The sequence below is a fragment of the Simochromis diagramma genome, unplaced genomic scaffold, assembly GCF_900408965.1.
Source record: "Simochromis diagramma unplaced genomic scaffold, fSimDia1.1 OVJJ01000692.1, whole genome shotgun sequence".
Lineage (NCBI taxonomy): Eukaryota > Metazoa > Chordata > Actinopteri > Cichliformes > Cichlidae > Simochromis > Simochromis diagramma.
In genome coordinates this window covers 1,168,873-1,194,643 of record NW_024387485.1, presented here as the reverse complement: position 1 = coordinate 1,194,643, position 25,771 = coordinate 1,168,873, and the positions used below count along the sequence as shown (strand labels likewise).

The 25,771-nt window shown below is 41.2% G+C and overlaps 1 protein-coding gene across 6 annotated transcripts in view; it reads right to left on the bottom strand.

Annotated features, from left to right (window-relative positions):
• Positions 1–25,771, bottom strand: part of shank2b (SH3 and multiple ankyrin repeat domains 2b) — a 305,670-nt gene that overhangs the window by 83,727 nt on the left and 196,172 nt on the right. For all 6 annotated transcript variants that reach the window (XM_040016691.1, XM_040016692.1, XM_040016693.1 and 3 more), the window contains 3 exons: positions 24,341–24,779; positions 10,712–10,851; positions 7,965–8,078 (listed from right to left, as the gene is read on the bottom strand). In XM_040016691.1, the coding sequence (XP_039872625.1) occupies positions 7,965–8,078; positions 10,712–10,851; positions 24,341–24,779 (693 nt within the window). The remainder of the gene's footprint in view (positions 1–7,964; positions 8,079–10,711; positions 10,852–24,340; positions 24,780–25,771) is intronic.

Sequence of the window (25,771 nt, the reverse complement as noted above, 5' to 3'; positions counted from 1 at the left end):
GACTGTAATTCATTATTATGAGGATGTCCTAAAAACTCCCTGAAAAGCTTTCAGTTGACCCAAAATGCTTCTGTGAGAATGCTGACAGGGGACAGAAAGAGAGCAGATTTCTCCTTATAATGGCTCCGGCTTCACTGGTTACATCCAGTAGCAAATTTAAAATCCTTCTCCTCACATACAAGGTCTTGAATATTCAGGGACCATCTCATCTTGAAGACCTTATTGTATCATATCACCTTTCCTAGGCCATTTAAAAGTAGTATGGGAGGCTTCAGCTTTCAGGCCCCTCTTCTCTGAAACCAGCTCCCAGCTTAAATTCAGGAGACAGATGCTCTCTCTACTTTTAAGATTAGGCTTAAGACTTTCCTTTGTAATAAAGCATATAGTTAGGGCTGGATCAGGTGACCCTGAATCCTCCCTTAGTTACAACAAGGCTTCTAGGAGCTCTCCATGATGCACTGAATGTTTCTTCTTCTCCCACCTTTATCCTCTCTCATGTGTTAAGTCACCACTCTGCATTCAATTATGAGATATTATTAATCTCTGGTTCTCTTCCACAGCGTGTCTCTTGTCCCGTCTCTCTCCACTCACCCCCACCTGGTCAGGGCAGATGGCCGCCTTTTCCTAAGCCTGGAGGTTTCTTCCCTTTTTACAAAAGGTGCTTGTTCAAAGTAGGTCGTTTGATTGCTGGGGTTTCTCTGTATTATTGTGATTCTTTGCCTTACAATATTAAGCACCTTGAGGTAACTGTTGTTGTGGTGCTATATAAATAAAAGTAAACTGAATTGAGTTGAATCAGAATTGCACATTAGTATTTTCCCAGGTTTGACATTCTAGTATCTTGTTTCTTACTACAGGGGTGGGCAGCAACATTAATATTTCCTGGTAAAGTGCTGCCCTGCGGTGGTGAAAGTTTCGAATGCATATTTGAAGAGGATAATTGCCATAAATGTACCACGTATCATAAAAAGGTTCATGTTACCTTGTTATTTTTAAATCCACTTAATCTTGTAGAAGTCAATGAGAAATTAACTGAATATAGTTCAGGTGTCTGAATAAGTACTTTAGATAATAATTAAAATATGAAAATTATGACAACTTTAAGTTCTTTAAGGCCTTTAAGTTCACTTAACTATATGAAGGCAGCAAGCTTTCTTAACTTTTCAAGTTCAGTTAACATTTTTTTGTTTGCAATACATAAGAACTAAAAGCAGTGCACAGCAGGCAGCACATACAGTTTAAAAAATATATTTTCTGGAGTTCCAGAGGGTGGCAATATTGGCTAATACATGCACTAATATAAGAGCTGACCGGTAAATGTAGAAATTCAAAAGCAGTGTGTTACATAGTGGAGGCACAGAAGATAAAACAGGAAACATTTTATCGAATGCTATCATTAAGAAACACAAACCTTAAGCTGTAAGAAATCCTGTTAGAAATGCTTTCTCTGTCAGGTCTATTACCCATATTCACACTTGTGGAAGGTGTGCATTAGCCTCCACACTCTACTTTAGTGGACTTTAGAAAATGGTGTTGAAAAAGAGCTTTAAAAGAGCTTGATTTAAAAAAGAAGTATTGTGGACACACAGGCTTGAGTAAAGCTGTCTTACTCTCTCAGCAGCGTCTCCTCCCCCTTCTCTCTCTCTCTTTCCTTCCTTCACACACTCTCTCTCACACCAGCTGTCACACTTTCACAGAAACTCCATCTCCTCTGATCCGGCTTAGATCTTGTCATTTTTACAGGAACACCCCACCCCCCTCCCCCACCGACTTTATGTCCACATTGTCAAATTGGAAGAGGGAAAATGTGGCTTGAAGTAGGTGATTGGCTGATAAGAGATTAACAGTGTTTATACAGAAAAGAAAGAGGAAGATCAATAAAGCAGTGTTAAGAAAAAAAAACCATGGAGGAAAGTAGAGAAAGAGGGAGGAGCAAATCTACAACATAGTCAAACTCCATAGCAACTGCTGTGTGACTCGGGCCAGCTGGTTTCTATGGCCACAGATCAAGAGATGGTGTGTGTGTGTGTGTGTATTAATGCGTGCTTGTGCATTACCATTAAGAACAGAAAACATCTTTTTCCTTGACTACATTTATATTGTTTTTCCATAAGCTGTTTTTGCAAATGTTTTCTTTTTCTTAACCTAGTCTGTGAGGTAGGAATGTGAAAATGAGACGGGGGAATTGGCACATTTATCCAAAGAGACTCAGCACAGCTTTATTTGGTGACAGCATCATTACCTACACTGTGACATGGAATTACAGGGGAAGTCCCTGTTTTAAGCTGTCGACTTAAAGAATTTGCTTTCTCTCAGATTATGTGATTTGATTTGTGTTTTTATATAATCACCATCATCCATCTGGCACTTCTTGCACATCCTGTGACTGTGTATTGTCGTCTTTAGTGCACTTAAGCAAAAACCCTTGCAAGCGCTCAAACGCAGGAGCTGGGAGTTCACCTGGACATGAAAAAAGGAGCGCACCTGATTTTAAAATAAAGCCCGGTTGTAATGACTCTGCACTCTATTTCAGGTCTTTTAATTGTATTGCATGTTTCCAGAGGCCCGTAAACTTGTCAGACTGTTACTAAATACAAAGCAGACAAATATTTAAGACTCAGAGCTCTTAGAGTTTTTAAAACATGCTTGAAAAGATGACAGAATGATCTCTTCAGGGAGGTTTTTCCAAAGTTATCATTTACCAGTTTGCCAGTTACCCATTTAGTTCATTCATTTGTGCAGATGTTTTCAGGGGTCTGTAATCCAGAAAATACTGCAAAGTTGTTGAGGTTTAACAGTTTCCCAACAAAACTTAAAGTGTGCTGAAATCTAATATCTGCTAATTAATACTAGAATTTCACTCACCACCTCTACCACTGTAACTATGATTTAGCATTTAGGCTTCAGGTTTGGTGTGCTGGCACAGTTAGGTGTTTGATGTCTGACTTCGTCCCTGCCAACTTCAGTCGATGAACTGGACCCATGTACCGTGTTGGTGGTGTTTGGGGCGATTTTAAATGGAGCTGACAAATTTTATGACTTGCTGAGTCATTCAGAGGTTTGAGCTTCAGTTTGGTTGGAATTGTAACATTTTATTAGTCTGATACCTAAAAAGCAAAGCAACAAAACAACAACATAATAGCAACCAGTTGAGTGGTGTCACAGAGGATAGATGGAGAAAGATTACATTCTCATTTCAACCCTCGTATATTCAAAACAAAATACTGCAGCCAGTTTTTTACGTATTTGTCAGATTTAAATGTTTCAGATCATCAAAAAAAAAAGTTATATTAGACAAAGATTGGCCAAAACAAATACAAAATTATGATTTCATATACTGGTGACCCCTTTAATTATGTCACACTATTAGTGTTAGTAAGGCTTTAGGGAATGTAAAAATATAGATACATTTATCCATCTGTTACTGTTACACTATGTGTTGCTATCACTGATACTACATCACTGCTAGTAATAATCATAATCAGAACAGTATAGCTGTATTTATAAATGGCACCCAAAGTAATAAATTAATATATAAATGATGAATTAAGCACTTTCTAATGCCTTAATAATGCGTAATAGTGTGACATTATTATAAAGTGCTACCAATTTATTAAGAGAAAAAAATGTATCCAAACCTAACTGGCCTTATGTGAAAAAGGAGTTACTTTGGACTTTTGGGAAAGCTGAGCTCCGTTTCACTACCTGTACTCGTGTCTCATTATTGTCAGACCTGTTATGTCAAGAAATCACTTAAATAAAAGCTGTGTGACAAAATGAAGGAGGCTGAAAGGTCTCAAAAGCAACACTTCATACAACAATCTAAAAAAATCATCTGAGAAACAAAGACACCAGACAATATTCCTAAATGGAGAAAACTTGGAACAGTGGTGAACTTTCCCACGAGTTGCCTGTCCACCAAAATAAGTCCAAGAGCAACTTATCCAAGAAGAACATCTAATAAGAAAGAGACTGGGCATGAATTGAATGCATGGGAGAGTTCTACAGCTGCTGAGCAAAAATGTCACTGAAGCTTGCCTCACATTTGTCAAAACAAACATTTTGCCGATCACCAAGACTTTGACAAAAAAATGACAAAATGGCAGCAGATGTCAAAGTCTTGGACAATAATGTGTTAAAAGAAAACAGTTAAATTAACCAGCATTCTTCAGTTAATCTGACTTAATCGCTCGATGTGTTGTTTTACAATTTGGTTCAAAATTCCCTTTTAACTTTCTTAAACCTAGAAAGTCTAACTTAAGTATTTCAGAAAACATGTTGGGGAATGAGAAAGAACATCATGTATGGGTAGAACTTCACTTATTCCAATTCAGTTTCTAATGGCACAAAGTTCAGCTCATAACTATGACAAATTCTGGATATGATGTGAACAAAAACACCTGAAAGCTCAGTTTGAGTTTGGTGTCATTGGAGTCTTCTACAGTACCGCTGAGACAGCTGGGGCTACAGTCATCGTTACTCTACAAGTAAAACTTTGGAAAATGATAAACAAAAACATTTTTGGGGAAAATACTGTCTACCTTTTCTTTCTCCCCTAGATATATTGTATATGTCATTTTGTTGTTATACGTTTTTTTCATTCAAAAAAAAGAAATTCTTTGCCCTCATAAACATGAAGCAATCTTTTTGAGTGAAATGTAACTTAAGTATAAAGAAAACGAAAGGTTTATTTACTCAAATCATCATCACAGCTACAGAAAAGATTTCGATGTCAGTAGATTGCAGTCGAGTTCTGCTTTCTTACCCGTCCCAGTTCAAGTACATAATACTAGCTACCAAGGCTGCTGTAGGACAAACATCTCAAGATCTCTGTCTAAATAAATAAATAAACCTGGGAAAATTCCCAGATGATTAAACATGCAACTATTTTGCTGGTAGTAACTGAAATAAGTTAAAAATCAACAGCCTATGTATGCAAGATAATTCATAATTTTATTGGGGGGATTATATTGGTTGGGTCTGATTATTGGGGGGGGGGGCACAACCCCCCTAATCACCCTGGAAATTACGCCCCTGCTGAAGTGAGATGTCGGTAACACTGCTGGTTTTGCAGTTAGCTCATGTTAGCCTGTATTGGTGAAGCTGTCTTCGAGGTCGGTGATACTTTGTTGGACTGACAGTTGGTAATTTTTAGGACTCTCAAGCCTAACATTAGGCAAGGCAAGGCAAATTTATTTGTATAGCACAATTCAACAACAAGGTGATTCAAAGTGCTTTACAGAGACATTAGAAACAAAAACAAATAAAAAGCATGATTTAAAATTGATTAAAACAAGCAAACAAACAAACTAACTAAACACACACATTTCACACACTGTTCGCGTGATCTGAACCCTTATCGTAAGGGGAGCTACCAGTCCTTCTGTGGACGAGCTACTTTCTATTTTAAATTCCCTGAATTTAAAATACTCTCTAGACCCAGTCTAGACCCAGCTGGGGAGCTACCCAGAGCTCTAACCCACTTAACAAACAAACAAACAAACAAAACAGTATATAAAATCAAAACAGATAAAATCAGAAATAGATAAGATCAGTAGTTAATGTAAGTTTTGAAATTTAAGCTTAAAAGTGTGGATTTGGTGCTTTATTCAAATGCAGCTGAGAACAGGTGAGTCTTCAACCTGGATTTAAATAAACTGAGTGTTTCAGCTGATCTGAGGCTTTCTGGGAGTTTGTTCCAGATATAAGGAGCATAAAAGCTGAATGCAGCTTCTCCGTGTCTGGTTCTGACTCTGGGAGCTGATAAAAGACCGGATCCAGATGACCTGAGGGATCTGGAATGTTCATACTGGGTCAGGAGGTCACTGATGTATTTTGGTCCTAAACCATTCAGAGCTTTATAGGCCAGCATCAGAACTTTAAAGTCTATCCTCTGACGGACAGGCAGGCATTAGCTGTTGTATATGAAGTGATCACCTCTACAAAAGCAGAATTTTTGACAGTTTGCTGTTTTGGAGCATTCAGGAGGAAAGTAATTGTTGCTCCCCATCAGTCTATCTGGGAAGGGCCATTTCCAAAGAAGTCCAAACATTTTGAAGTTTATCATTCTAGAGTGAGAAAGATTATTCACAAGTGGAAAACATTTAAAATAGTGCACATCCCAGCAAATTAATCCAAAATCAGCTGTGCAATGCTTAGAGAAATTGCAAAAATCTCAGCAGCTACATGTTACACTGTACAAGCCTCAGTTAGCATGTTAAATGTTTAAGTTTAAGACAGAGTGAGTATGGCTTATTTGGAAGAGTTTTCAGGGGAAAGTCTTTCGTGCTGAAAGAACATAGCACGGTGCATTAGGGTTGCACAAACCCCAGGAACTGGAACAATATGTAACAGCAATAAAGTGCTTTGCCAAGTGGAAATGCTCAGCCATAATACACAGCACCACTGCAGGTGAAAACCAACACAACATATCAGCACACAGCATTCCAGCTTTCAAGCACAGTGGTGGAGGGGTGATGATTTGGTTTGGTTTTGCACCCACTGGACACTTGAATGGACCAGTCTGTGTACTGGAGTCAGATATGAGCCCATCTGTCCAACAACTAAAGCTTGACAGTGATCCAAATAACAGCAGCAAATCTACAACAGAATGACTGAAAAAGAAACTAATCGGCGTGTCGCAGAAGCCCGATCACAGTCCAGACCTCAACCCGATGAAATGTTGTGGTGTATCCTTGAGAGAGTGGTGCATAAACAAATGCCAACAAAGCTATCTGTATCTGTGCAGGTCATGTTTTAACTGTCAGGCTAAGTCAGGTGGGAGGGTACCAAGCAAACTGGTGTTGACTTGGAGTTGCAAGTAAATACCAAATAATAAGTTTGCACTGCCAGATTGATTATTTCACTTTGACTCTGGTCTCAGCGCTAAGTTAAGCTAATCAACTCTAAGCAAAAAAGTTCTTGTACTCTTTGATTTGATTTTTGATTGGTAATTGGTGTCTTTTGGTGCCTTTGAGTAGAGTTGGAAAGATGGATATATATACTTTGGAGACCTCTGTGATGACTTGTGAAATGGTAATCACTCCGGCCAAAGAATGTACTTCTCTAAAGGCCCCAATCAGCCCCAACTATTAGGCTTCATGCAGGCATTCAGTGTCCCTTAAAATGACCAATGGCCTTGGCCACCTCCCAGTGAGTCTTTGCAGGCCACTATACTGTGCTCCCATTTTTTCACTGGCTTTCTTCGCCCTGCCTGCTTTCTTCACAGGCAGAGCCGGGGGCAATTTAAATGTGGCACAGTGTGAGAAAAGCGTGCTCTGCCAATGGCCTTGGGTTAAGCTTTAAAAAAAGCCACACAGAAGAAGGCAAACAGCCACAGCACAGCAAGAGGAGGACAAGTTGCTTCCCATCTGCCTCTTGCTGCTGACATACTCCTAGGACCATGGGAGATTGAGAGTAGGGGTTGGAGGGGGGTCGGGGTGATAATGTTATTAATAAGCAGAAAATTACAGGATGAAATCAATCATGGAACACATAGGAAAAGAGGTCAGACATAAAGACAAAAAAGCCAGCGTCATCTCATAGACATACTGAGGCCATTCACTACACACACAAAGTAAAAGCAGGGACGAAGAAACACTGGAAATTTACGGGGGATGGAGCATGGCACGATATGTTCATTAGCTCGCACCCAGAGGACATCAGATCACAGCTGAGTTAGCAGGGCAATGTAGCGCTAAGCGTTGTACGCCATTGCCTGAGGAGACAGTAAGACACAGAGATGCTAGTAGATAGAGGAGCAGAGACACATACAGCCAAGACCTGGGGTGGGGGGAGCCACGTGCCATTACACTGCCTCAGGAAACCACAGCATTTAGCCTCAGCTTTGTTCTTTAGAACTAACCTCCTTCCCTCCCCACAAAAACGCATGATGGCAAACAGAACATGTCCTACATCTTGGTTCCACCTCCAACCAACACGCAGCCGCAGGTGATTAGACTTACAGTTCCTCTCCTCTGTGGCTTTGGCTGGGATCTCCTCCACGCAGTCGGCTGGAAACCAGCCCACCTGGCCACGGGCACTGCCCTCCCAGAAACCCCCCTCTCCGATGCTCAGAACTGGACCAAGTGGTAGGAGAGAGAAAATTGGGAAAGTTAGAGGACAGTGACAAAGGGACATGCTTTTTACTGTACAGATAATAGGACCCTCAGATCATTTAATCCATTTAAAGCAAAGGCACCAGAGGTATGTGCTTATACAGACTCATGCAGAGACTTGTGTGTGGACATGTCTGTGTTTTGACTGACCTTTTTTTTAAAATGTTGCTATCTCATTATCTTATCTTATTGTCTCCATCTCTCCTCCACCTTTCTGTCACCTTTTGGTTTCTGTCCATTTTTCCAAGTGAATTAAATATACAGTTCTTTCTCGTTTCCTCTTGCCTGGCGGCTCCATCTTCATCACCCTTTGCCAAATGCTTCCGCTGTCCCTCTTCTGCACATGTCCAAACCATCTCAGCCTTTGTCTCCAAACCACTGAATCTCAGCTGTCCCTCTGATGTAATCATGCCTAATCTTGTCCATTCTGGTCGCTCCCAATGAAAATGTCAAAATCTTCACCCTGCCACCTCCAGCTCTGCCTACGGTCTTTTTGTTAGATTTAGAGAATGACTGAATGAATGAACTAATTCAGGACGTTTGTACAGCCACAGTCTGGATCAATTAAATATTCAGACCTAGAACTTGACCATTTTAAATGGCTAGACGAGCACATCAAGTATAAATATTATAGAGATCTTGTGCATTAAAATAAAGTTATTTGACTTGAAGAAAGTTTGGCTCGACAGGATGAGTTTGCAATAAAAGCAAAGCTTTGTAAAACTAAATCTTTGATTATTGTAGACAAATACTTTCTCTCTACATTTAAAAGTAGAGACGTTGCTGGTTTGAAAGGTCACAGTATTCCATGCAAACATTAGTAGTGGCTTAAAACATTGATGTGTTGGGCTGGTACACATCCTGTGTGATTGCTTACTAAATAATGCATTTTGTGCTCATTCATGCAAACCACAGAGATGGAGCGTCTGACTTAACGTGTGCAGATGAAGATGATGTTAGTCCCCTGCATCGCCACTCTGTGGAGTCTAAATACAGATGCATCGTATCTGATGAAGTCATTTTCATCAGATATGGTAATTCGCTGTTTCCAGCTGTCTCAGACACAATTTAAAAATAAAGGAATCGTTTTTTTTTCTTGTCTTTTCTCAGTTTTAGAATTCAACATTTGTTCAGTTAGGATCGGTGGTGGGCTGTAACCTCTACTCTGCAGCTCATTCTTATATAAAGGAGTTAAAATTTGTATAATATTTAACATTTGCAGTCATTTCCAAACATTCATATTATACAACACATGGTTCATTTTATACTAATTTCCAGCTCCATCATTTTTATTCTTGGTCTCTTATTGAGTAAGACTTCAGACTTAGCTCTGCTCTACACAGCAGAAGATACAAGCAGGTGGGTGGAGCTTCTGTGCTCACAGCCAGAGCCCGAGACGACCATATTAAAGAAAAAGCTTGTTTTCACTTATTTATTTACTTATTTTCGGCCATGTTTAAATCGACGGTACTTATATGACCCTTTTCTACTCATTTTGAGCGGATGTATTTTCTACTGCAAAACAACATATAAATGTAAAAATACAAATAATTCAAGTTATTGTAGTAGCTGGTGTTGCTCGTGTCAGTGGGACTCAAACCGATGTTAAACAATGTGCTCCGCTGAATGTCCACTAACATGTACACGTTCACATGAAGAAATAAAGGCTGGCCTGTAGTAACAGTCTGGTCAGGCTGTTGCATAGATTTCACTTGGCCTGTTATAAAAGAACTGCTCTCCATTTACTGATAATGTGTGTCGTAGCAAAACTTTGATATTAGCTTAAACATTTTTCGCCCATCTCTCTTAACTACTAACTGTATAACAGTGCTTGGATTATGCTCACTTATGGATGTCAGACAAAAGGAATTAGCATTAAAAGTCTGACTGCTTCAAATAAAGAGATACTACAGTTGAGGTAAATAAAAGCCACAGTCCCTAATTTAAGAAATACAGTGATTTGACTTCAGACGGACCCAGCAGTGGTCGTATGTCTTCCGTTGCAGTTTCACACATGCTTCAGCAGGTGTAAGTGTGAATGTGTATCTGGAGCTTAGAGTCAGATATGACAGGCGGGCTGATCTTGGATGGAAACAATTACAAATTCAGAACAAGTCATTTAATAATATGCATCATGTTGGACTTTTCTTTGCAGTCAGGCTGTGCTGCTGCTTGCTCTTATGTTTACTGGCTTTTGTGACTTTTAAGGAAAGACAACACACTCAAAGAAGGCAACGGAAATCTCTGTGGAACAGGAAACCTGCCATGTTATATTAAAACAACATTTCTATACACTCAGCTTAAACACAACCTTTAAAAACATCAACTCATTCAAGAATAACCAACCAACAGCCAATCCTGTACAGATCTCCCCTCTTTTCTTTTTCTTAAATCTTTCTCCATATCCGAGTGTTTCGTTGTTTAACATTAGTCCTCCAAAACAGACCAAATGTACACTAGCTAGCAACACAGGCCATGTGCCAAACTACAGAGCGAAGCAGCTTGTGTATTTGCTGTGTATTTGTTCAGATGGTTGAAATACTAACTTCAGAAATAAACTCCATCTATGTTAGTCTAGAAATTCCCCGTCTCACCTTTGACCCTGTCGCCCTTGTAGAGGTTGATCTCCCCCTCGGCCTGGGCTGTATACGAACGAACCACTACGAAGTGTCTTCCTGGAACTGCACTGTACAGCTTCCTTCTGGTTCCAACTGCCTCTCCATGACTGCTGGGGCTGGAAGAAAGAAAAAAATGTTATATATGAAGCGGGTATAAGGACAGACATACCTAATTCTACAGGTGTGCAGGAAATTGTGGTCCTCGTGGTGTATTACATCACACATGTTGTTTCTTTAGTTAAAAAACTAAAAAACTCACATGTGAAAATGCATGTGATTTAAATTATGCACAGGCGGTCTAGAGATTACCAACTGATATAATGGTACAGTTGTAAAAAGACTCATGTCAGCAAGTAACTCAAATATCACTACATTATTTGCAACACAAGAAAACAGGGAAACATACAGATGGTGCAGTCGCACACTATGGAAAAATGTGCCCTATCATTTAAAAGCTACTTTAGGAGAAACACTAAAGGTTAAGAGGTAAACAATATTTTAAATACATGCTCAAAAGTATGAACAAATCACCGGAGGTTACATGAAAAACACATAACGGCAGAGGCGACACTGGGAAAGCTGCTGGCGTGTGTCCCACACTGGTAAGTGGGGCAGAATGTGGGCTGGCTCTGACCCACGGAGCTGCAGTGGCTTCCAGGTAGGAGGCCAGACTCGCTAAAGACCACACAGAGAGCTAGCCAGGATTTGGCAGTAGTACAGAGGAATGATAACAAACTGCTAAATTAAGACAGCTAAAAATCTTTGATGTGCGTATCAGCGTGACATTTGAACAATCGGCTCCTGCAGAGATATCACTATTCTGCACTGGTTGTTAAATTTGAATGCACAAAAAAAGGCAGCATTTATATGTGAGGAGATGGGACCACAGAGAGAAGAGTGGTTGGTGCTGGTAGATGTGTCTGACATGATAACACAGTGCCACATAGTGGGCAACCTTTGTAACCACATCCACGAGCAGAAAAGGGAAATAAAAGTATGATACTACTACTGACTATTTTACTGGCCTAATTGAGGTGCATGAAGCTGTAAAATTATGTAAAGTAGACTTTGGAGTACAAAGAGCAAAAAACAGTTATGACAGGTGTTTTCATTTTAGCATCTTGCACTTGCTCACCATGTGAGAGGGTAGCAGTGAAGGAGAGGCTATAGGATAAAACCACAGTGAAAGAAAAACTAGGAGTGCCGGAGCGATAGATTGAGAGAGAGGAAGGAAATAGTTTTTTCAAGTAAGTGGGTCACCTTGTCCTGTAGACTGTACTCCTCTTCAAACCTTCATGGGCCTTTGGAGAGCTAACCCCATTCAATACCTACTGAGAGTACTCACACATTTTTCCGAGGGAAAGCTGTGGACCAAACTGCAACTGTGCACTGTAAGTGTCCTGAAACACTGTGTATACCACCGAGAGGCCGATACTGTAGTATTCAGACACAGCAGTTCACAGCTGACATCATGACTGAATATCACAGAACAACTTGAGCTCGCTGTCGATGATTAACGCAGTGCTGTGAAAACGTATTTGTCCCCTTCCTGACGTCTTAGCTTTCTGCATATTTGTCACTAGTAAATATTTTAGATCATAAAACAAATTTTAATATTAGATAAAATGAAATGTTTAAATTAAGGGGGGAAAAGTACCTTAGTCTCCCTAGCTCTATGTGAAAAAGTGTGACAAATATGCCAAAAACTAGGAACTTTTTCACAGCACTGTGGTATTTAACACACATCCTAAATCTAACAGGCATAAAAGAGGACGACCCAAACGCACCAGACATACTAAGCACAGTGTATGAGTGTCGTCTTCTCTTTCACAGACTGCTGCATGAAACTAAGAGTCCAAAATAAGTTACAAATAGAGTTGGATGTCTCGAGACCACTTTTACGTCTTGCTGTCTCAGATCGACATAGTGGTCGGGAGATTTGGCGTCAACAGTATCCATGACACACAACGTAACGTTCGATAATGTGTCATGCGCAAAATCATCAGCTCTAAGAGCCGTGCTTACAGAGTGCTTTGTAGTGAATCAGAAGAGTCGACTCCCATTGAGCGAGAGCCGCTCCTCACTTAATTTCCTTTCGCTGCTCAGCTCTCACACAGTGGCTCAGCTGTGCTCCAATCTAATATCATTATGTGAAAAACAGAGAGGGTGATGGACGCGACAGTCAAGTGGAGCGTGCGTCTGTCCTCTCAGTGAGTGAGACAGTAGACAGCGGTGAGGAGGGCTGTGCGAGAGCAAGAACACATAAATATGCCTGACACCCGTAAACGAAGCAGCATCTGGCTGCAGTTTAAAGACTTTTTTTGTCTCGGTCTCGATACCCTCTGGTCTTGGTCTTGTCTTGGTCTTGGTTTAGGCGGTCTTGACTACAAGTCTAGTTACAAAAACCTTCATGTATTGTAGAAACAGTCACCCTAACCAGGTAAAGTGCATGACATATTCATGAGTATCCAGCTAAAACAACAAGTCTCATTAAAATATTTACTTCTTAGAAATAATGAATAACATATTTATAAAAAGACAGCAACTGAAGGCGTTTTTGCTGTTGCCTGTGTTACGTAACTGCAATGAATTTGCGCTTCTCGAGTAGAACTACAGTATCAAACTGCATCTATTTATAATTGAACAGATTATAAGAGTTTTCATTATATGTTAATCTCACAGTTTTATCTGAGAACCAAAGTCTAACTTTATTCATCCAGTGTACTTTTTCCTTAGTAATGGATTTTTTTTCAATCATTATATTGATTAAGTGTGAAATCTATTACTTAAACTACCCGGCGCCGTCATAAATGAGTGCAAACCTGGGCACGCCAACTATCTGTTTTTCCCCAAGTGTCTTATTGACTCATGCTGCCAATAACGAAAGATGTGCTGATGGGTGAGGAGTGTTGTCTTTGTGTTTTTGTTGGAACGTCCACTCAGACTTCTCATTTGCATACTGCATGGAGATTATAGTTTTCAGCCTTTATGTTACTTTAGCAAAGATTCTGTTCTTTTTAGCTTGTGGTAGCTAAGAAGAAGAAGAACAGTTTACCTGTCCATCCCCGACCTCTGACTGAATTGCTGTCCATGGTGCTGAGAGAGACAATGTGAGAGTGTGTGTTTGCTCTCTAACGTCAGTTTGGAAAACCATACTGTATAGCTACTGTTCTATTAAATGCTGTGTCATCAAAGCAGATGCTTTTATTGTGAGAATTCAAAAAGTCTCACACTCACGTTCCAAATTCTTGTGCACTGCACAAAATGCTAAATCTGTACTTGTTGGTGATGTGAAGGAAGCATTTACTACTAAGTCAATTCAGAATTAAATCCTGGTCTCCAAAATCAGCAGGCCCACTGAGAAGGGAAAACTGTCAGCCATGTTTTCCCTTTCTTTCTTTTTTTGGCAATTACCCACGTGGCTTTGAGGTGCTAATTAGACAGTGTTGATTAATACCAGCTGTGCATAATTTGTGCTATTATTGGATGATCACCTGAGACCATGGGAGAGAGGAGAAAAGGGAGAGGGCAAGAGGGTGGGTAAAGAGTGAAAAGAAAACATGCAGCAGTAGGCCCTTCCAGACGGACAGTCCTCTCCATTAATGTGACGTAAGAATCTCGGTCACTTGAGTTAGGGTTATCACTGATGATCACTTGGACCTCCGATGGTTGATGCCCCACTTACATTACGTTTTTATATCATTTTATTGGGGCAGCAGAACAAAACACACAGCACAAATGTTCATCATTCCACCGAGTGCCTTTAAAAGCGCTATAAACGTACACTTTTACTGTAGGGAGGATTAATATATATAAATATGGACTGATTTTTCTGCGTCATTCAATACCAGCATCGACATATCACAGAAGTAGGAGACTGAACGGTGTGCACACTCATGCCTCTAAGCCTGCTTTGCTGAATGCACTGGGCTTCAACTATCAGGAGGACCAGGACAAGCTCAAACAACACTTAAGCACACTGCACCCTGTCAGTTGCCATTAAAATGAAAGACAACATAAAAACTGCCTGTGAGCGTTGAACAGAGCTTTGATTAACAGTTAGCAGGAGCCAAGTTAATTGTCTGTCAATAAACTCATGTCAAACAACACAATAGGCTAGAGATTTCAAATAAACAAAACTGACAGAGAAAAAAATTCCCCGCTCGCCCCTGCGGGCGGCCTATCCTTCAAGCTCGGGGTCCTGCGCAGTATCTTAGCTGTTCCCAGGACTGCGCTTCTCTGAACAGAGATCTCGGATGTTGTTCCTGGGATCTGCTGGAGCCACTCGTCTGCTTGGGAGACACTGGACCTAGTGCTCCAATTACCATTGGGAGCACCTTCACCCTCCACATCTTCTCGAGCTCTTCTCTGAGACCTTAGTACTTCTCTAGCTTCTCATGTTCCTTCTTCCTGATGTTGCTGTCATTCGGTATCACTACATCGATCACTACGGACATCTTTTTCCACTTGTCTAACACCACTATGTCCGGTTGGTTACCCACCACCATTTTGATGGTGATGGCTCAGTCATTCTCCACCAGCCTAGGGGGCGTCTCCCATTTTGACCTTGGGACCTCTAGCAGAGGTGGAGGATGAACTCAACTGGGGTAACTGTTGTCTTATGCTGGGCTCACACTGTGCGATTTTTGGCCCATTTTGAGCCGATTTTTGAGTCGTGCGACCGTTTTGGTGATCGGCCCGATTTTGGCCTTCATCGTGCGTCGTGCATTGTGTAGTATACGTGGGGTAACGAGACGCGATTAACACCTCACGACCAGCTCCCGATCATCAATCGCTTGGTCGTGAGGGTGTCACCGCAGTTTGTCACACTGCGCACGCGCAAACACAAATGTCAGCGAAAAAGACGGCGCAGCACGGCAGTGCAGCGTGTGATCTGGACACAAGCGACGGAGGCACAACTTGTAGAACTTTGGAGAGCTCATCCGAGCCTTTTCGATGTGGCCTCACAAAATTATCACGACCACAACAACCGTGAAAATAGTTGGATCTACATGCTGCTCAATCACAGCTGCCTGATCATGTTTTTCATTAGCAATTTAGCAAAGTTGATGGTGGTGGTGTGTCTGTGTGAGTGAAAGACAGAGAGGGAGAGAGCGACAGAGTTTCTGTTATAACCTTCATTTTATGGACGCACAGTGTGAGCACTCAGGTCGCATCAGAGCATCGGGCCGTATAGTGTGAGACCTGCATCGTGACCTATGAACTTCTAACCCCTGCGAGTCAACCGTACAATTTGAGCAGGAGCTGAATCGCGCGACCGAAAAAAATCGCACAGTGTCTGCCCAGCATTATGTAGTCTGGGGATTGATTGAATGTTGGGGTTGGTGTAGTTTTTCTGGGGAGTGTAAGTGTGTGCACAGTGTTCATTTCTGTTTGTCTCCATGTTGGGCGAGTGCTGAGTATCTGTATATGTGTAGATGAGGGTGGGAATGCATGTTTGTGTCTATGTGTGCCTCTTTGTCTATCTTTATGTGTCAGGTTGGGTCTTAGACTTCACCTCTTTGGGAACATCATAGGCCCCCTCAGTGGTGGGGGCCTATCTCCCCCCACCACACTCCCTGCCGGTGGCAGATGCCCTCACTCGTCGGTGCCTTGGTGGTTCTCGGTGTCTGGGTGCTCGGGTGTGTACTGGCTCACTCCTGGCAGCTCCTTGGCAGGGCCCGTTCCCATGGCTTGGTCAGGCTCCTTCTAGGGTGTGGAGGACCCTTGGATCTGGGGTCTCTGGGCCCGGGGCTCAGCCAGCTCTGGTGTAGCCAGCTGCCGGTGGAGCCTGCGGGCACGTTGCCGCAGCTCCCTGTGGCTTCTGCATCGTGGCTGCTGGGTGACACCCCCCCCCAGCTCTTTTCTAGGTGGATGGCGCATTTGCCCCTTCCAGAGGCCTTCTTGGGCTTTCGTGCTCTAGGGGGCTTCTAGATGTCTGGGGCCTGGATCTCTTCCATGCCTGCTTCATGTCCTGGGGGATGGGGTTATGGCTCCCCATGCCTATTATTAGATAGTTACATGGAGAAACCTTGTGAATACAAGCGCGCTCACGCACACAGGGTGTTCACAAACACACACTATCTTCCTTGGCTGGCTCTTATGTTGGTTTTTGCTGTGGTTTCCCTCCTGTGTTGTTCTCTTTTTGCTTATTTTCTTCTTTCTTTCTCTCTGTCTCTCTTCCCCTCTGTTTTTCTTTCCCTCTCCTTTTGTTGAGCCTCTTTCTAACTTCTCTTTTCTTCATCTTTCTCTTTCCTATCCCCCGGTCCTGTCTGCTTCGAATCTAATAACTTAAAAGTAAAATAAATAAATAAATAAACAATAAAGATCGAACAAACTATAGCAATCAAGTGGACCAGTATGGCAAAAGCTGTAATGATCCACTTGGCAAAATAAATCTGTTAGGAATCTTTCTTGGCCTTCAGACAAAAATTCTGATTGCTGCAGTGCCGGACAATTTTTTTTCCCCATAAACTGCAACCACTTAATGCTAAATGTCACAATTAAGCTAGTATATCTGTTTTTTATGTAGATTAAATGAGAAGGCAGTTTGAGTAAAATGCTATAATGTTTTATTTTTTAATGTTTTATCTTTTATCTTTACATATGCACTCATCTCTCGCTTTGCTAGGTATACCTATTCAGTTACTTGTTAATACAAATCAAAACCAACAAATCACAAGGTGGCATCTTATTACAGTTAGGCACGTACACACGGTCAAGACCCACTGAAGTTCAAACTGAGCATCACAAGGCAGAAGAATGATTTAGGTGACTCGGAATGTGACACGGTTGTTGGTTTCAGACAGAAATTGATGATCTAATAGAAAGCGGATCATCAAGAAGAATGGGCAGACTAATTCAAACAAATGGAAAGGTAGAAGAGCATCTCTGAATGCACAACACATCAAACTATGACGCATGGTCTGCAGCAGCAGAAGATCTCGCTGGGTTCCCCTCTGGAAAAATGTTACGTGGTATTATGAGCCTTGACTTCTGCTGTGACATTTGGATCATAAGGTCAAATTTTGGCATAAACATCAGGAAAGCATGGGCCCACCCTGCCCTGTACCAAATACTGCACTGATACTATAAAGCAGGGGTATCCAACTCCAGGCCTCGAGGGCCGGTGTCCTGCAGGTTTTAGATCTCACCCTGGGTCAACACACCTGGATCACATCACTTCATTACCAGGCCTGTGGAGAACTTCAAGACATGTTGAGGAGGTCATTTAGCCATTTGAATCAGCTGTGTTGGATCAGGGACACATCTAAAACCTGCAGGGACACCGGCCCTCGAGGCCTGGAGCTGGACATCTCTGCTGTAAAGTATTCCACAGTCATCAGATCTGTTGCAGTGTGATGGAACAGGAAGTTTGCATCAAATCTGAAGCAGCTACGTGACTTTATCATTTCAAAATGGACTAAAACCTCTGACAAACATCTCCAGCACTCTGTTGAATCTATGCTATAATGTATTAAAGCAGCTTTGAAGACCAAAAGGGGCCCAAACCAGAGTAGCTAATAAAATGTCTGGTGAGTGTAGTTTCTCTTACGTAACATTTCGCGTGTATTTTATTTTTCTCATTTTTTGGTTTTGTTTATTTGTGTTCTGTTGGCTCGAGGGTTGTTTATATATGGAAACTTTTCCTTTACATCTGAAGTAATTCAATTCAAATCAAATTAAGGGAACTTCATAATTGCATCACACTCACAGAGCAAATCTTTGCTGAGGTTATAATGTGATTTACTTTGCAGTGTTAGCCTAGGAGTTTTTCACAGCAATGTGATTTCTTAATAAGATGAAGTTCTCTATGTTTGCTTAAGCTGAAAAGCTTCTTAACCAGATAGAAAACTACTAATAACATTTTTGCAGCTGTGCACACCTCTGTTCTCCATCTTGGCTCATTTTGCCCTGAGAGTTCATTTTCTGTTTATGGTTTCATTTTGCTGAGCGTTTTCAGCAGCTGTCACATATTTCACCACCATAATTGGAATCACTGCCAGCCTTTAACCATCCGCAGATCTGTTAATCAGCACGACACGGTATGCACGGTAGATTTCAGGTCTTGTGATAATGTATGTTGGAGCCCCGTGGCCACACTGTTTAGACAGCACTGGCCTGTCCTTCTATTGGACGAATCTCATTTCCCACCACATCTAGCTGTTGCCATGATACCCCAGGGCTGACTGACAGCTGTCACTGTGTGATAGCTTGTGTGTGTGAGTGTGGGAGTTTGGTCTCACTTGTGCATGTGTGTTGCATTCTGACAAAGGACATGTCAAGTGGGAGCAGAGGGATGCTACACAGACGTTGTCATGTATGTGGGCTGAGGTTGGATCTGGGTGGGGTGGTGGTGCGGTGGGTGAGGAAGAACGCGTGCGAGCAGAGGCAAACAGAAAGTGCTGGAATTGGGAGCTTTAAAGGGCAGCTGGGTGGGAATGAGCTGAGAGCTAAAGTTCACACTTATTGGACATGGACTGTGAGCAACAACATGATATTATCATTTCAGCTGGCTTATTGCAAGGTCATTTCCAATGTGCCACGAGCTTCAATCACTGCCTATAAGTGACGTTAAAATTGTTAAAACAAAACTGACATTTGATAGTGAATTGGTTCTAAAAATGAGGGCAATTATCCAACGAGGTGCCTCAGGAGCTGAGCACACATAAATAGGTCTCAATGAGAGTCCTAACCTGAATGTCCTCTATATATATACACACACTGTATGTACTGTATGTACACATGTGCAACACGATACTTTCAGGCAAAGATTATACTGTTACACACAGCATGTTTATACCTGCTGTGGAAAGGTCAAAAACAACAATGCATCCTTGAGTTTCTCTTTTTTTTCTAGCTTTGCTGTCTTTGGATATTAGTCACATGCTGTTTCTACACACGACACAAATTGTGTTGTAGTTTGGAACCACCATTGAGCCCTGCTCCCAAAAACGGACATTTTTGGGCTTTTTGGGCTGTCGCTGGCTGCAACATTGAGTTTGATGTGAAGAAACCAACTCTGTGTCTCTTTAGGAGTATTTGGCTGTTTGCTGTTTGGCTAGCTGCACTCAAATGGAAACGCCGCAATGATCAGGTTTGTAAAGCACTTTAGAAATAAACACGGTGTTGATTCTGTTCATCTGGACATAACGAGTTAGCTCTACATCCAGATGAACAGAATCAACTTTTACCTGGATGATTGAGCATGCATCGAGACATTTAACGCCGTGGTACATATGTGGGACTGAGACGAGCTAAACTTGACTATAAGAGTTCACAGTAATAGACCAACAACAGCTAGTGTAACAGTGCGGCTCACTAGTGTGCTTTTATATGGTTTTTTACATAAATAATGGAGCTCTAATGTAGAACGCAGCGATTACTGTTGAAGCCTTTTCATGAGATCTGATGACGAGAACGGTAGACTTGAGAACAGAAATAAAATTTGTTGTAAATTCCCGACATTTGCAGTACATTTTTTTTCCCAAATTCATAGCTCATTTTTTGTGCCCAAACAGCTGTAATAAGTACCTTTGAACTATTTTAAAATAAAGTTAACACAAATTATATTTCATTTTTTAAAGAATTGGCAATTTTGGAGTGTGTAAATCTGATCTGATTTCAACTTTTTACAAATCTTACAAAGGGAGACTACAGTGCTGTATAACACAACCAAGACTCCTAACGATACTACGGAAACACAGTTTGAGAAACATTGGTTATCCATCCCTCGAACAGAAAGTGCTCATTATAAAAAACACAATAACTAAATTATGAAAATAACAACACCAAAGTCATGGACTGTACTGCAGAGAGCTATATAAGTGTTTTTAAATGTGTTATTGTTAATTTGTACTGAATATCGACTTTCAGTCATATAAATGTGACCAAGGGGAAATACAATAAAAGGTCATGGGCTGCTTGGTTTCTAGAACTGGGCCATGAGGAATTCTACTGAGCCCAGGCTATGAATGTCCCTCATTACTAACCCTGATGGAAAAAATACGGATTGGGTCACAGACCAACATTATTAGTCATTTTTATATTGTAATTATTACCCAGCTTATCCTTTTCTTTTGGTTCGAACCCACTTGCCTTCCTGCACCAGCCCAAACCACAATGACTTGTATATAGTCTTATATTAAGTTAAAAACAAACAAATACCTGATTTTTAATTTATCTTGTTTTTTATCAGAATCTTTAATTATTATATCAGAACTCTTGCAGTGTATATGTATGCATCTTATGATTAGGATCACATACCTCATGTACATATACTACATTATAGGGTATTTATTAGTCACACGTAAGGTACTATATTTCCTCTTAGTTAATCCTCTCTAACACAGTATATTTCGTACATTTTATGTACTCCAAAGTCATTTGCAATTCAATAAATAAATAAATAAATAAATAAATAAATCTACTGTACTAGTTAAATATGTATTTATTTTATTGTTTTTTTAGGCTGCACTTCACAAGGCTTCAAATGCAACTGAGGCCTGAGTATATGCTTTAAATACCCATTTATTTCTTCTTCTGGATGCGATATGCAGTGTTTTACACAATCATCATTACATTATAAATGTGAACTTTTCACTTATTTCATACTGTAGCATGAAGTTATTTTACAAAAACTAAAGTACATGAAATGCGTGTACTGTGTGCTCTATTTCATATTTTTTATGGTACAAAACTATATACAAACAGATTTTTAAAATATCTATAATAACTAATATAAAATATTACTAATATTATTTAGTAATCATGAAAATTACTTTTTAATTTTGGTGTTTAGGTGACTCTGAAGCAGCCTAATGACTCAGAGCACAAATGAGACCAGTGTGATTAAATTAGGTGAATAATATAATAAATTTTAAGTTCTTTCCTGTTATCATCTTTTAAAATCTCACTAAAAAAATACCAATTCAGTAAAATTATATTTTGATTTACCGACTGGAAGTCAGTGTTTAAATTTAGTCTAACTGATTAAACATGAAAAACACGGGAGACAGAGCAGTATATCAGATACTTTTTTCTACAAAAATGTCACGTGTCCCTGTTTTTTTAATAGCTAATAATTGATAAAAAATGTTGTGTTACATGATTTCGGCATATAAGTAGGGCGGGCCGGAAAAGGTTGACCTATAAAATGAGTTGGATATTTTTAATTATTAGACCTATTAAAACACTGCATTTCGACAAAAGTCTAAAAACAAATGTGTGGCAAATCTGGTAGACAATAAAGAGAGAGCATTTCTAAGTACTCTAATGAAACCCACCAAATCTAGAATTGGAGAAAAGGAACCTCTCCTCTCAGTAAAAGTGCACATACTTAAAACTTCCTCATCGTATATTCATGTAAGCCTTTCGAAAGCAATCACAATCAAAATCAAATGAAAATCAACCACGTTAAATGAAACAGCTGAGAACTTCTGCTTGATTGCTTGACAGCATTATATTATCTGTTCATGTTCATCGGCTATCAGCAAAGCAAACGTGAGTTTAGTAAAGTTAAACACATGAAAATGTTGAGAACAGCAGCTACCCTGCTTTTCCTCTACAAGCCGCATGAGCGTCTTACTGAAAGTATGTCAAAAGATGTGATGGTGATGTTCATGTTACTGCGGAAGCAAAGACAACTGTCCTCCTCCACTGCTCTTCCCCTTCTTTCATCTCCCCCATCACTTGTCTTGCCTTGACTCAATCCCCTCTGCCCTCACTCTACATGCCATAGTTTGAACTTCCTTTCTCTCTTCTTCAGCAACCTCTGCCTCCTCCTCATTACTCTGTTCTTCATCTCATCCCATCGTTACACTACAGCTTTGTCTTCACATCTTTTCTATAACGTGAAGTGCATCTCTTCTTTCCACTTCTCTCTCTGACATCGGACATGGGCTGAGCTAGACAGTGTGGGTAGTGATGGTGTGGCAGAGTGCTTGTAAATGTGTCCATCTGCCAAGAAACATGAGGAGGAAGAGGAGGCAGGGGAAAAGACCACAGAGCATGTGTTTTAATTTGGATTGATGGTTACCCATCACATGTTAATCGTCTGGGAATCATGTGCTCCTGCAAACACCACCACAAAAAGATGTGCAGATGCATGGTGGCATTTCTCAGTGAACTTCTGTGCAGGTGTGTAGGTGTGCGCACACACACACACACACACACACACACACACACACACACACACACACACACACACACACACACACACACACACACACACACACACACACACAAACACGCTAAGCCAGATATGTGAAGTGCACCAACTGCATACATACAAACTTGCATACATTAGCAAAGTGCCTGCAGGCAACCATAGCAACGGTTGCCATAGTTGCTGTAGGAAGCCAGAGTGGTTCCAGGGGAACCAGTGATACATATTTTTCAGTCCAGTAAAATGAAGCCGATGTGAAAGCGCCAAAAACTGCAATTCCTCAAATGGCCACATGATGCTTACTTGAAAAGTGAGTCAAGCCCCATGTTGCACTTTTTTAAACCGTTAATACTCCAAATACAAATCGACACTTCTGTCCTTTCTTGTTGACACCAAAAATATCAATTAAACAGTTACCTGTTGGTTCTAATAGGTTAAGCAGCCTCCCACTACTAGCCAGCGCTGCAGCCACGGTACATGGCTTCACTACCCTTTCTATGTGAAAGGATATTTTAAACAAGCAAGGCAGAAAGTAAGCCCATTTAACTTTTTAATGGAGCTTAAATTCATAATTTAGGGGAGCTGAGAAATACTCTGGTTACCTATTGATTTTTGATTTAGTTGTATAACCCAGTGGTCCCCAACCCCCGGGCCATGGACCGGTACCGGTCCGTGAGTCGTTTGGTACCAGGGCGCGAGAGTTGAGGCTCGGGTATGAAATTGATGGTTTACAGGTTTTTTATCGTTAACTGGGTTTCCCTGGGTCTTTTCTCGTGTTGTAGTTGTGCGTCTTATTTTGAAAGAAATATTTACACATTACCATAGCGACCAGAGTGCATTAAGGGGCAGAGAGGAGGATGTTACTCTCAGTGTTGTTGGCGCATTTCAGGAGGACGCTGCTAATAAAGTTACACAATTACACAGAGAATTTGTATTTATTATTAAATTTACAAAACACCACAGTTTTGGTTTTGGTCGTATCGTTTTATTTTGTTGTATTTATCTGCGAATATGTCTGACATAAAACCGGTCTGTGGCGCAAAAAAGGTTGTGCTCCACTTTTGCTAACCAACCTTACTGATAACTTAGCAATGCAGCATCTTATCACATGGTACAGCCATAGTAAACTGTAATTTTACAGCTGTATAAAAATTATGGTTTAATGGCGATTTCAATCTATTTCAATAGGAGCATCATGCAGGTGTAAAATGACAGTAATGGCTTTTTTATGTTGTCATTAAAGAGATCAATCCCCAGTCCCGGCGTGTTGCAGAATTAATCAGCAAAATACTGAAATTTAAATCTTTGTGAGTCATTTTTCGACCCCCAACCTTCATGTCTGTCAGCCTAGATCAGGTGAAAAGAAAAAACATGAAAATGAAAGTGTGTGTTTTTCAAATACAAACAGCCCATCACTTCAGTGTCCTGAAGAGGCTCACCTTGGTTGGCGCTGTGAAGGTGCAGCCCGTCTGGCCTCCTCCCCCAGCCGGCTGAGGGAGGGTGACCGGCTCCTCGCACCTCTCCCCATGGTCCGAACCACCACATTTCCATTGGGGCTGCCGCTGGGCATCTGCTGGAGCAGCTGGGGTGACAGGCTGCGATGTAATGCTGAGGAGCCAGGCTGTGAGTGACCCTGCTGGGGCGCCCGGTGTGATTGGTGCTGGGCGTGTTGGTGCTGCTGCAGATGGGGGGCCCAGTTGCCAGGAGAACCGTGCTGCTGCTGCTGGTACTGACTGACTGTTAGGTTGTTATCGCTGTTGGAGCGCAGAAGGACCCGTGGCGCTGATAACGAAGAGGGCGACTGGCCGTTTCCGCTGCCGTCGCCAGAAGATGGACCCCTTCTGCGTTTGGAGTAGGCTGGAGCCTCACGGAAAGGCACTGCAAAGAAACGAGGAGGGAAAAGTCTCATTTCAAGCAGATGCTGAAGAGTGTTTTGGACTGAGAGACAATACTGTTGAAAGTCAGCCAAATAGGATCAGAAATGTGAAATCTAAAAAGAAAGACAAACGCTTACTAGATGGCTTCATTTTTTTAGAATGAAAATAACATATTAGACAGACAAACAAGAAAGGTACATGTATGTTTGGAAAGAAGTGTTTATAGGAACTGCAGCAAAACCTTCAAGCTACTTCAAGCAGGTACTGCATCACACACGTCCCTAAAACTCCTTCCCAGTGGTAGTCTGTTTGAGCTTTACATGTTTCAGTTTATCCCATGTCAGTGCCACTGCTGCACTGCTGCTGCTTAAACCCCTATAACAGCGGTCCCCAACCTTTTTTGCGCCACGGACCGGTTTATGCCCGACAATATTTTCATGGACCGGCCTTTAAGGTGTCGCAGATAAATACAACAAAATAAAACCAGTACCGGTACCGAAAAAAAGAAAATTTATTCATAACACACGTGAAAAGACCCAGGAAAACCGAGTAAACGATAAAAACGATAACAAAATAACGCTGAAAACCGATAAAAAACCCTGAAAACCATACATTTCACACCTGAGCCTCAACTCTCGCGGCCCGGTACCAAACGACTCACGGACCGGTACCGGTCCGAGGCCCGGGGGTTGGGCACCGCTGCCCTATAACACCTGGAGGTTGGTGTGATAGTGCAATATAAGTCATTCGAATGTGAATTACCTTGTCTGATCTGGAGTTGTCACTGAGTTCATTTTTCACCTGTGTGTGGACAGCTGTCTGCAGCACATCAGTAACCTTGAGGTCACCCTCATTCTTAAAAAAGTGCCAACGTGACCCTGGATATGGTTCATTCTTTGAAACTCTAGTATTGTGTAACCTTCTGTTGACACATGGGATCACATCAGACGGCAGTGACCAAACCATGATATTGTGGCTCCTTATATTAAACTC